Here is a 12,563-nt window from a genome sequence, read left to right as displayed (position 1 = left end):
GATATAGATATAGATATAGATATAGATATAGATATAGATATAGATATAGATATAGATATATGCAGGTCAGACTTAAAGAATCACAGAGTCAAGGCAACCTCTCCATGCTCTACACTTAGCTTTGAGATAACCCTCTAGGCTTTATACCATAATTTTCTGGGAAGATAGGCAATTATCAGACTTTCTGATGCAATCATTTCTTGTCCACGGCATAAAATTAGTTACTCAAGTATAATAAGACTGTGCTTAGTAACTTAAGCTTCTTAATTCATAACAACTAATTAAGTAATTGACAGAATAAACAGACAGGTAAATGTTAGGTGTGACTCAGCCCAACTCAGTGCATTCATATGTATTTCTAGACAGTTGTTATTTGTAAGATATTTTGTGTGGCATAATGGTTCTGGGAAAAGAATACCTTAATTGGGAGAAATAAAAATCATGATCTTTTACTTCATGTAATATAAATTACTTTGAGAGATAAGGTTATAGATCTAAGTAAGTTTATACTTATTTGCTTAAATAAGATTATGTAAACCTTGCTATACAAGAGAGGCTATGGTGAAAGAGATAAATAAGTCACCAATGTGGTATCTAAATAATGTTTTTAGCCTCTTTGAACTTCCCACATTCTCTTCATTGTTCTCTGTTAGGTGACAACCTTGCTTCAGAATTTACTAAGAAATATAATCCAACAGAGAAGAAAATCTCTCATAGTACCACAGATAAATCTATAAATAAAAGGTCTGAGGATTTCTTCACCCTAGCAAAAACCATTTTATTTCATTTGGTTTGATATTTCATTTTAAAACATCATTCTGTTAGGTTTTCTCCAATATCCTCTCCAGTTTTTTTCAAAGATTTTTTCTTTGAGTATATGACTCTGACCCCCTCATCCCCTTCTCCACTTTACTGGCTCCCTGGTCCAACATTATAATTTGTCCTTTCTCTACTGGCTCAATCTTTCTGTACACACTATGCTGTGTCTCCAACATCTAAAATCACAGCCTTTACTACAAACACTCCTCTTCCTATAGTCTTTCATAACCTTGACAGTACAATTGCTCTAAGGGATATCTTTACACATGTGCTCTCTTCTTTCTTTCATGCCCTAGGGTGCCTATCAAAAAGGTAAAACTCTTCTTATCAAGGTACTGCATAATTTCTAATCCATCATCTCAAAGGGGCAGTCCACTCCTCATCTTCCTGACATGGAAGACTTTTTTTCCCTGGTTTTCATTAAAATGCACTCTCTCATTACTAATCCATTGTCTGTTTTGTTGCTTCTTCTCCTTTGCTTTCTTTTTTTTTTCTTCAATATATGAAATTTATTGTCAGATTGGTTTCCAAACAACACCCAATGCTCATCCCAAAAGTGCCCTCCTCAATACCCATCACCCACCCTCCCCTCCCTCCCACCCCCCATCAACCCTCAGTTTGTTCTCAGTTTTGAAGAGTCTCTTATGCTTTGGCTCTCTCCTACTCTAACCTCTTTTTTTTTCCTTCCCCTCCCCCATGGGTTTCTGTTAAGTTTCTCAGGATCCACATAAGAGTGAAAACATATGGTACTTGCCTTTCTCTGTATGGTTTATTTCACTTAGCATCACACTCTCCAGTTCCATCCATGTTGCTACAAAGGGCTATATTTCATTCTTTCTCATTGCCACGTAGTACTCCATTGTGTATAGAAACCACAATTTCTTTATCCATTCATCAGTTGATGGACATTTACGCTCTTTCCATAATTTGGCTATTGTTGAGAGTGCTGCTATAAACATTGGGGTACAAATGCCCCGATGCATCAGTACTCCTGTATCCCTTGGGTAAATTCCTAGCAGTGCTATTGCTGGGTCATAGGGTAGGTCTATTTTTAATTTTCTGAGGAACCTCCACACTGTTTTCCAGAGTGGCTGCACCAGTTTGCATCCCCACCAACAGTGCAAGAGGGTTCCCGTTTCTTCACATCCTCTCCAGCATCTATAGTCTCCTGATTTGTTCATTTTGGCCACTCTGACTGGCGTGAGGTGATACCTGAGTGTGGTTTTGATTTGTATTTCCCAGATAAGGAGCGACGCTGAACATCTTTTCATGTGCCTGTTGGCCATCCGGATGTCTTCTTTAGAGAAGTGTCTATTCATGTTTTCTGCCCATTTCTTCACTGGGTTATTTGCTTTTCGGGTGTGGAGTTTGGGGAGCTCTTTATAGATTTTGGATACTAGCCCTTTATCTGATATGTCATTTGCAAATATCTTTTCTCATTCCGTTGGTTGCCTTTCAGTTTTGTTGATTGTTTCCTTTGCTGTGCAGAAGCTTTTTATCTTCATAAGGTCCCAGTAGTTCATTTTTGCTTTTAATTCCCTTGCCTTTGGGGATGTGTCAAGTAAGAGATTGCTATGGCTGAGGTCAGAGAGGTCTTTTCCTACTTTCTCCTCTAGGGTTTTGATGGTTTCCTGTCTCACATTCAGGTCCTTATCCATTTTGAGTTTATTTTTGTGAATGGTGTGAGAAAGTGGTCTAGTTTCAACCTTCTGCATGTTGCTGTCCAGTTCTCCCAGCACCATTTGTTAAAGAGTCTGTCTTTTTTCCATTGGATGTTCTTTCCTGCTTTGTCAAAGATGAGTTGGCCACACATTTTTGGGTCTAGTTCTGGGGTTTCTATTCTATTCCATTGGTCTATGTGTCTGTTTTTGTGCCAATACCATGCTGTCTTGATGATGACAGCTTTGTAGTAGAGGCTAAAGTCTGGGATTGTGATGCCTCCCGCTTTGGTCTTCTTCAAAATTACTTTGGCTATTCAGGGCATTTTGTGGTTCCATACAAATTTTAGGATTGCTTGTTCTAGTTTTGAGAAGAATGCTGGTGCAATTTTGATTGGGATTGCATTGAAGGTGTAGATAGCTTTGGGTAGTATTGACATTTTAACAATATTTATTCTTCCAATCCATGAGCATGGAATGTTTTTCCATTTCTTTAAATCTTCAATTTCCTTCATAAGCTTTCTATAGTTTTCAGCATACAGATCTTTTACATCTTTGGTTAGGTTTATTCCTAGGTATTTTATGCTTCTTGGTGCAATTGTGAATGGGATCAGTTTCTTTATTTGTCTTTCTGTTGCTTCATTGTTAGTGTATAAGAATGCAACTGATTTCTGTACATTGATTTTGTATCCTGCAACTTTGCTGAATTCATGTATCAGTTCTAGCAGACTTTTGGTGGAGTCTATCGGATTTTCCATGTATAGTATCATGTCATCTGCAAAAAGTGAAAGCTTGACTTCATCTTTGCCAATTTTGATGCCTTTGATTTCCTTTTGTTGTCTGATTGGTGATGCTAGAACTTCCAACACTATGTTAAACAACAGCGGTCACAGTGGACATCCCTGTCATGTTCTTGATATCAGGGAAAAAGCTCTCAGTTTTTCCCCATTGAGGATGATGTTAGCTGTGGGCTTTTCATGAATGGCTTTTATGATGTTTAAGTATGTTCCTTCTATCCTGACTTCTTGAGGGTTTTTATTAAGAAAGGGTGCTGAATTTTGTCAAATGCTTTTTCTGCATAGATTGACATAATCATATGGTTCTTATCTTTCCTTTTATTAATGTGATGTATCACGTTGATTGATTTGCGAATGTTGAACCAGCCCTGCAGCCCAGGAATGAATCCTACTTGATATCGGTGAATAATTCTTTTTATATGCTGTTGAATTCGATTTGTTAGTATCTTATTGAGAATTTTTGCATCCATATTCATCAGGGATATTGGCCTGTACTTCTCCTTTTTTACGGGGTCTCTGTCTGGTTTAGGAATCAAAGTAATACTGGCTTCATAGAAGGAGTCTGGAAGTTTTCCTTCCCTTTCTATTTTTTGGAATAGCTGGAGAAGGATAGGTATTATCTCTGCTTTAAACATCTGGTAGAACTCCCCTGGGAAGCCATCTGGTCCTGGACTCTTATTTGTTGGGAGATTTTTTTTTATTGATTTGATTCAATTTCCTCGCTGGTTATGGGTCTGTTCAAGCTTTCTATTTCCTCCTGATTGAGTTTTAGAAGCGTGTGGGTGCTTAGGAATTTGTCCATTTCTTCCAGGTTGTCCAGTTTGTTGGCATATAGTTTTTCATAGTATTCCCTGATAATTGCTTGTAACTCTGAAGGATTGGTTGTAATAATTCCATTTTCATTCATGATTTTATCTATTTGGGTCATCTCCCTTTTCTTTTTGAGAAGCCTGGCTGGAGGCTTATCAATTTTGTTTATTTTTTCAAAAAACCAACTCTTGGTTTCATTGATCTGCTCTACAGTTTTTTTTAGATTGTATATTTTTTATTTCTGCTCTGATCTTTATTATTTCTCTTCTTCTGCTGGGTTTAGGCTGTCTTTGCTGTTCTGCTTCTATTTCCTTCAGGTGTGCTGTTAGATTTTGTATTTGGGATTTTTCTCATTTCTTGAGATAGGCCTGGATTGCAATGTATTTTCCTCTCAGGACTGCCTTCGCTTCATCCCAAAGTGTTTGGATTGTTGTATTTTCATTTTCATTTGTTTCCATATATTTTTTAATTTCTTCTCTAATTGCCTGGTTGACCCATTCATTCTTTAGTAGGGTGTTCTTTAACCTCCATGCTTTTGGAGGTTTTCCAGACTTTTTCCTGTGGTTGATTTCAAGCTTCATAGCATTGTGGTCTGAAAGTATGCATGGTATGATCTCAATTGTTTTATACTTATGAAGGGCTGTTTTGTGACCCAGTATGTGATCTCTCTTGGAGAATGTTCCATGTGCACTCGAGAAGAAAGTATATTCTGTTGCTTTCAGATGCAGAGTTCTAAATATATGTCAAGTCCATCTGATCCAATGTATCATTCAGGGCCCTTGTTTCTTTATTGACCATGTGTCTAGATGATCTATCCATTGCTGTAAGTGGAGTGTTAAAGTCCCCTGCAATTACCATATTCTTATCAATAAGGTTGCTTATGTTTGTGAGCAATTGTTTTATATATTTGGGGGTTCCCATATTTGGTACATAGACCTTTATAATTGTTAGCTCTTCCTCGTGGATAGACCCTGTAATTATTATATAATACCCTTCTTCATCTCTTGTTACAGCCTTTAATTTAAAGTCTAGTTTGTCTGATAAAGTATGGCTACTCCAGCTTTCTTTTGACTTCCAGTGGCATGATAAATAGTTCTCCATCCCCTCACTTTCTTTTTCTTTTTTTTTTAAATTTTTTCAACGTTTTTATTTATTTTTGAGACAGAGAGAGACAGAGCATGAACGGGGGAGGAGCAGAGAGAGAGGGAGACACAGAATCGGAAACAGGCTCCAGGCTCTGAGCCATCAGCCCAGAGCCTGATGCGGGGCTCGAACTCACGGACCGCGAGATCGTGACCTGGCTGAAGTCGGACGCTTAACCGACTGAGCCACCCAAGTGCCCCCATCCCCTCACTTTCAATCTGAAGGTGTCCTCAGGTCTAAAATGGGTCTCTTGTAGACAGCAAATAGATTGGTCTTGTTTTTTATCCATTCTGATACCCTATGTCTTTTGATTGGCGCATTTAGTCCATTTACATTCAGTGTTATTATAGAACGATATGGGTTTAGAGTCATTGTGATGTCTGTAGATTTCATGCTTGTAGCGATGTTTCTGGTAGTTTGTCTCACAGGATCCCCCTTAGGATCTCTGCAGGGCTGGTTTAGTGGTGACGAATTCCTTCAGTTTTTGTTTATGTGGGAAGACCTTTATCTCTCCTTCTATTCTGAATGACAGACTTGCTGGATAAAGGAAACTCGGCTGCATATTTTTTCTGTTCATCATATTGAAGATCCTCTGACATTCCCTTCTGGCCTGCCAAGTTGCAGTAGAGAGATTGGTCACGAATCTTATCGGTCTCCCTTTATATGTTAGAGAATGTTTCTCCCTAGCTGCTTTCAGAATTTTCTCTTTATCCTTGTATTTTGCCAGTTTCACTATGATATGTCATGCAAAAGATCGATTCAAGTTACATCTGAAGGGATTTCTTTGTGCCTCTTGGATTTCAATGCCTTTTTCCTTCCCCAGATCAGGGAAGTTCTCAGCTATGATTTGTTCAAGGACACCTTCAGCCCCTTTCTCTCTCTCTTCTTCTGGAATTCCTATGATACGGATATTGTTCCATTTGATTGCATCACTTAGTTTTCTAATTCTCTCCTCATGATCCTGGATTTTTTTTTTTATCTCTCTTTTTCTCAGCTTCCTCTTTTTCCATAACTTTATCTTCTAATTCACCTATTTGCCCCTCTGCCTCTTCAATCCACACTGTGGCTGCCTCCCTTTTATTTTGCATTTCATTTATAGCATTTTTTAATTCATCATGACTATTTTTTAGTTCCTTGATCTCTGCAGTAATAGATTCTCTGCTGTCTTCTGTGCCTTTTTCAAACCCAATGATTAATCTTATGACTATTATTCTAAATTCTTGTTCCGTTATATTGCTTATACCTGCTTTGATCATTTCTTTAGCTGTCACTTCTTTCTGGAATTTCTTTTGAGGGGAATTCTCCCATTTCATAATTTTGGCTAGTTTTCTGTCCATTATGAGTTTTAAAAGCTTGTTATGTGCTCTGCATCTGTGAGCAATGCTATATTAAAGGGTGGTCATCTACTATACAGCCCTTTAGGAGGTGTTTTTTGGAGAGTGTTACTTTCTTTCTGTTGTTGTGTCTTTGGTTATTTTATTTCTTTACTCGTAATGATGTTTTGGACCCACCACGAGGTGTGCTTTGATTCTTTTCCTTGAAGTAACTGTGGAAAGGAAAACAAACAGATGAACACGAAACAAAGACATGCAAACACACAAATAAAACAAACAAGTAAACAGATACACACACACACACACACACACACACACACACAGCACACACACAAACAAAAACAATCCAAAAGCAAAAAACCAGAAACAAGTACAAGTAAAGAACAGAGTAGAGGCGGTGCTGATGGAAGAACACATAGAAAGAGAGAAATGACAGGGGCAGGGACAAAGAGAAAATAAACATTGACAGGCTGAGAGACTAAATGGCTTAAACCAGGGAGAGAAAGGAAAATAAAGAAGGAGGGGGCAGGGACGAAGATAAAGGTACCCAGACAGAGAAACTATACGGCTTGATTATTCCAGACAGAGAGAAAGGAAAGCAGAGAAGGAGATGTAGAACATGTATGAAGAGAATGGATTAAATATGTCTGCTTAAACAAACCAACAACCAGAGTAACCAGCTAGAGGAGGGAAGAGATAAGAAGGGAGAATACATCTCGGGGCGCCTGGGTGGCTCAGTCGGTTGAGCGTCCGACTTCGGCTCAGGTCATGATCTCGCGGTCTGTGAGTTCAAGCCCCGCGTCGGGCTCTGGGCTGATGGCTCAGAGCTGGAGCCTGCTTCCGATTCTGTGTCTCCCTCTCTCTCTGACCCTCCCCCGTTCATGCTCTGTCTCTCTCTGTCTCAAAAATAAATAAATGTTAAAAAAAAATTAAAAAAAAAAAAGAAGGGAGAATACATCTAAATAACAAAAATTGTCCTGGAATTAATCCAGACTAGGCAGCATCACTGGTCTGGATGATGGAGCCATCTGGTTGCACAGCATCCATCTGCTCCAGCAGATGCACAGTTACCCGGCATGGAGGGGAGTGGTTTGGTGTAGGCTGGTCCCACCTCCACTATAGGTCCTTCCTTGGTGGTGGTGGGGGTGGAGGGGGGGAATGGCGATACCCAGTCCATTCTCCACGATCTGGTGGACTCCATTCAAATTGTCCTTACTGTGTTGCAGGTGCAGAGGGGGCAGTCATTCTGGTTTCACTGACTTCCCTGACCCTGTGCTTTGCTAGGATTCAAAGTCCCACTCTGTGCACTCTCGCACTGCGGAGGTGCCTCTCTGTGCAGCTTGAGATGTGGTCCCAGCTGGCTTTTTCTATGCTGCAGCACTTCAGGGAGCACTTCCAGCTGTGGACTGCACCGCTGACATAGCTGCCAAGCCTGGGGGTGGCAGACACAGCAGGCTTTGTTCTATCCCACAGCACTCCAGGGAGGGGACCACTTTCTCCTACTGCAGCCTGCACCCTAACCTACCACAGAACCTGGCTCCCCTCCCCAGGTGCGCGAATGGGGCAGCTGGCCCCAGTCCAAAGAAAGCCCCACAGTTGACTATGGGATCTCTCTCAGTCCCAGTCCAAGGTTTATCTCTTGTCCAGATACAGTCCTATGCTTCCCGAGCCGCTCTTTCTCTTCCCTTTGTCTTTCCACAAAAGGGGATCCTTGCCCTTGATGCCTATGCAGCCCGTTTTATCTCCTCCAGTTCACAATCACCCACCTATATCCCATCAAGGATGTCCCGGTATCTCCTTTTAAGACTCAGTCTCTTTTCCTCCCAGACTTCTGGGGTTCAAAGTCCTTTGGCTTGAGTACTTCTTTGTTTGAGAGATGCGGGAAGTACAGATACCTCTATTTCCCTGCCATGTTGGCCCGCCTTCTCCCTCTCATTGAATGTTTTCAGGGTATTTAGTTACATTTAGAGGGAACAAGCAGAGAAACTGAGTTTATATGACCTTGTTGCAGAAATTAAATTGGCCAATTTTTTTGAATGATGTTCTATATTAAAAATGTAATAAACACTATTGAGTAACTTTCCAAAGAACAATAAAAGTCAAGTCAACCATTTTTTATTACGTAAAGAATTAAGATAGGCATTATAGGAGATACCAACATTTGTGAAAGGCACAAATAATGCTCTTGAGTATTTCTAGTCTGATAAGCCTAGTAAGAATAATGTAAGGAAGAAAAAAGAAATAAACCTTTTTGCTTCAGGGAGGTATGTGGTAAGCACCATGAAAAATATTAAAATTAATATTAAATTAATATTAAATTATATTTATATTTATATTAAATTAATATTAAAATATCATAATATTTAAAAATATTATAAGTGCTTTTTACAAAAAAAAATGTCTTTTAACTAATCAGTTGAGTTTGAAAAACAGAAAGAGGTATTACTATTTATGCCAATTTAACATGTAAATTGAGACAATCTCAGCAATATATGGTCACCTAACCCTAAGACCCTTCTGTTTTAACTATTAATTTTGGAAATGTTCATGCATATGCATATTTATAGAATAGTACAATAAATCCTTATTTTCCCATCATCTAGGTTTAATAACTATAAATATGTAGCCAGTTTTCATTCTTCTATATACCCTGAGTCCCTTTTTGCTGGATTAATTCTTAAGAGCAAATTCTAGGAAGTTTCCTGGGTTATTCCTTGAGCAAACACTAATTACTTTTATTGCATGCCTTTTTCTTTTTCTTCACCAGGCATAACCACTTCCATCCACATGTTGCTTTTTGTTTTACTTATAGGGGTGATACTGTAATGGTTCAACTCTGCCAGAACACAGATCCCAAATGATTAGCCCTTCATATTGACCAGCTCAGGATAAGAAGCCAGAGCATCTGGACCAATATTTCCATAATGGTGGCTTCATAATGACTGTGATTAAAGGTCTGCTATACATGAGGATCATATTTCTGCTACACTGGTTTGGGGTGTGTCTGTTCTTTTGTGGACACACCCAGGCTGAGCACCCCCAGTATAATAGTCCTCCAGAAGTGGTGATTCCTTTGAGGATACCTGGCACTGGCAGAGGCATGAAGCCTTCAGGCTGGCTCTCTTACAGCCTGCATTTTGGGGGCAAGAGACACATTGTCCATATAAAGGTCAAGAAGCATTTGCTATCCAGACACCTCCCAGTGTTCACCTATACAGACCAGGGTGCTCTCCTTGAGGACCAACCTTTTGTTCAGAATGACTGCTACTATCATGGTTATGTGGAGGGAGACCCAGAATCCCTGGTCGCCCTCAGTTACTGTTTTGGTGGTTTTCGAGGATTGTTACAGATAAATGACATTGCTTATGAAATTGAGCCCATGACTTTTTCTACTAACTTTGAACATCTGGTATATAAAATGGAGAGTGAGGAAGCCCAATTCCCAATCATGAACTCTGACTTTATGCGAGAGAAAATTGTACCCCAATGGGAGTCTCAAGAGATTAATAATTCTACTCAGAAACAAAGTTCTTATATGGGTTGGTGGCTCCATATGTTTGTTATTGAAATAGCAGTGGTGGTGGACCATAGTTTATATCTTCATATAAAAAAGAACATTTCAAAGTTTAATGAAGACCTATATACTATTGTAAATATAGTGGATTCCATTTATGACGTCTTGGGTCTTAAATTGCTATTGTTTGGTTTGGAGTTCTGGACTGAAAAAAACTACATTGAAGTAAATGATATAAGGAGATCTCTGAGATATTTTTGCCTTTGGAAAAAGGAAAACCTTGATATCCGCCTACCACATGATACTATACATCTTTTTATAAATAAGACAGTACGAGGAATGAGTGGCTTAGGCTACGTTCAAGGACTGTGTCAATCACACATTAATTGTGCAATTGTTACTAATGTAGAAAAAACCTTGGGCACTGTTGCAATTGCAATGGCTCATCATATTGGTCATAATTTGGGTATGATTCACGATACTGACTTTTGTACATGTGCAGTGCCTAAATGCATAATGCATTTTTCAAACCCACCAATAACTAAATTTAGCAATTGTAGTTATTCTTATTTTTGGAGATATTCTATACACCAGGTAAAATGTTTGTTCTACACTATACACACAAAGGACATATTTTCACAGACACGTTGTGGGAATGGTATTGTTGAAGATGAAGAGGAGTGTGACTGTGGACCTTTACAGAGTTGTGCAAAAGATGCCTGCTGTCTGTCAAACTGCACTTTGAGCTTTGGGTCTACATGTGCTTTTGGGCTTTGTTGCAAGGACTGCCAGTTATTACCATCAGGAAAAATATGTAGAAAGCAGGTCAATGAATGTGATCTTCCAGAGTGGTGCGATGGCATATCCCACATGTGCCCAGATGATGTCTATGTGGAGGATGGAATTCCTTGTAATGAAAGTGCCTATTGCTATGAGAAGAACTGTAATGACCGCAATGAACAGTGTAAGCAGCTTTTTGGCCAAGAGGCAACGAGTGCAAGTCAGAGTTGCTACAAAAAAATAAACACTCTTGGTGATCGTTTTGGTAACTGTGGTCTCAAAAATGCTGCATATATAAAATGTAATATCTCAGACAGCCTGTGTGGCAGAGTTCAGTGTAAGAATGTGACAGAAATTCCCACTCTGCACGAACATTATACTGTGCATCAATTTCACTCCAATGACGGCGTCTGCTGGGGTATTGACTACCACTCTGGGATGCCCATACCTGATATTGGTGAAGTGAAAGATGGCACAGAGTGTGGCCCAGAACATCTCTGCATTGACAGGCAGTGTGTCCATATATCTCGCTTGGATAGTAGTTGTTCACCTAAGTTCTGTAACTTGAGGGGAATTTGCAACAATAAACATCACTGCCATTGCAACTATTTGTGGGATCCACCCAACTGCCTAAAACGGGGCAATGGAGGTAGTGTTGATAGTGGACCACCCCCGAAGAGAGAAAAAATAAAGAGGGGTTACTTGTTAGCATTCTCACTTCTTTGGTTGCTTCTCTTATTATGTTGTCTTATTTGTCTTTGCATGAAGAAAAAATCAAAGGAAAAGGAAGCTGAAAGTGCAAAACAAACACAAACGTTTCCTTTAGAACAAGTGCAAAAGGTTCCTTCAAAACAGATGCTAAATGTTCCTACTCAACCTGAAAAACCAGCACAAAATGTTCCTCCAAAACCAGAGAGTAAGTCTCCTTCAAGACAAGAGAGTAAGGCTCCTTCAAGACAAGAGAGTAAGGCTCCTTCAAGACAAGAGAGTAAGCCTCCTTCAAGACAAGAGAGTAGGCCCCCTTCAAGACAAGAGAGTAGGGCTCCTTCAAGACAAGAGAGTAGGGCTCCTTCAAGACAAGAGAGTAGGGCTCCTTCAAGACAAGAGAGTAGGGCTCCTTCTAGACAAGAGAGTAGGGCTCCTTCAAGACAAGAGAGTAAGGCTACTTTAAGACAAGAGAGTAGGCCCCCTTCAAGACAAGTGAGTAAGGTTTCGACTCAATCTGCAAAACAACAAAAAGCTCAACCCTCAAAACCACCACAAAAACTTCAGAGTCAAGCTAGCCTATCGCTTCAACAGGGTAAAGGTGGGAAACAAAGGCCATCACTAGTAAAAAATGTACCCAAATAAGTATGCATTAAACAAGGTTCTTCCTGGAATGTTTCTCCTTGTTCTTCATTATTTTAAACAATTAGAAGATCCATTTTGCCTAAAATTTCTTTCTTTATATTTTCTGGGAAAAAGCATGGCACATGGGTTGTGTACCAGTTTTCAAGTTACTCAGCTTCAAATCCCCTTCCCATTTTGTACACTTCATCACAGGGACCATATTCTGCTGTACCAGGCCCTCTTCCTATAGGGATCTGCAATAAGGGGAATGAGAGAGAGTTTGGAAACCTGGGAGATCTGTTTGCTTCCTGTGTGTCAATATCACCTCAATAACATGTTTTACACTGTCAGTTATACTTCGTTTACATATTTTTTCACT

The 12,563-nt window shown here is 39.5% G+C and overlaps 1 protein-coding gene across 2 annotated transcripts in view; it reads left to right on the top strand.

The window, feature by feature from the left end:
• Positions 1 to 12,234, top strand: part of ADAM29 (ADAM metallopeptidase domain 29) — an 82,295-nt gene extending 70,061 nt beyond the window's left edge. For both annotated transcript variants that reach the window (XM_040470094.1, XM_040470086.1), the window contains one exon: positions 9,374 to 12,234. In XM_040470094.1, the coding sequence (XP_040326028.1) occupies positions 9,500 to 12,205 (2,706 nt within the window). In that variant the 5' untranslated portion in view covers positions 9,374 to 9,499 and the 3' untranslated portion in view covers positions 12,206 to 12,234. The remainder of the gene's footprint in view (positions 1 to 9,373) is intronic.
• Positions 12,235 to 12,563: the final 329 nt, after the last annotated feature.

Source organism: Herpailurus yagouaroundi, unplaced genomic scaffold, assembly GCF_014898765.1.
Source record: "Herpailurus yagouaroundi ecotype Mexico unplaced genomic scaffold, PumYag 28, whole genome shotgun sequence".
Taxonomy (NCBI): domain Eukaryota; kingdom Metazoa; phylum Chordata; class Mammalia; order Carnivora; family Felidae; genus Herpailurus; species Herpailurus yagouaroundi.
The sequence above is the reverse complement of the archived record's forward strand: the minus strand, read 5'-3'. Positions and strand labels throughout refer to the sequence as shown.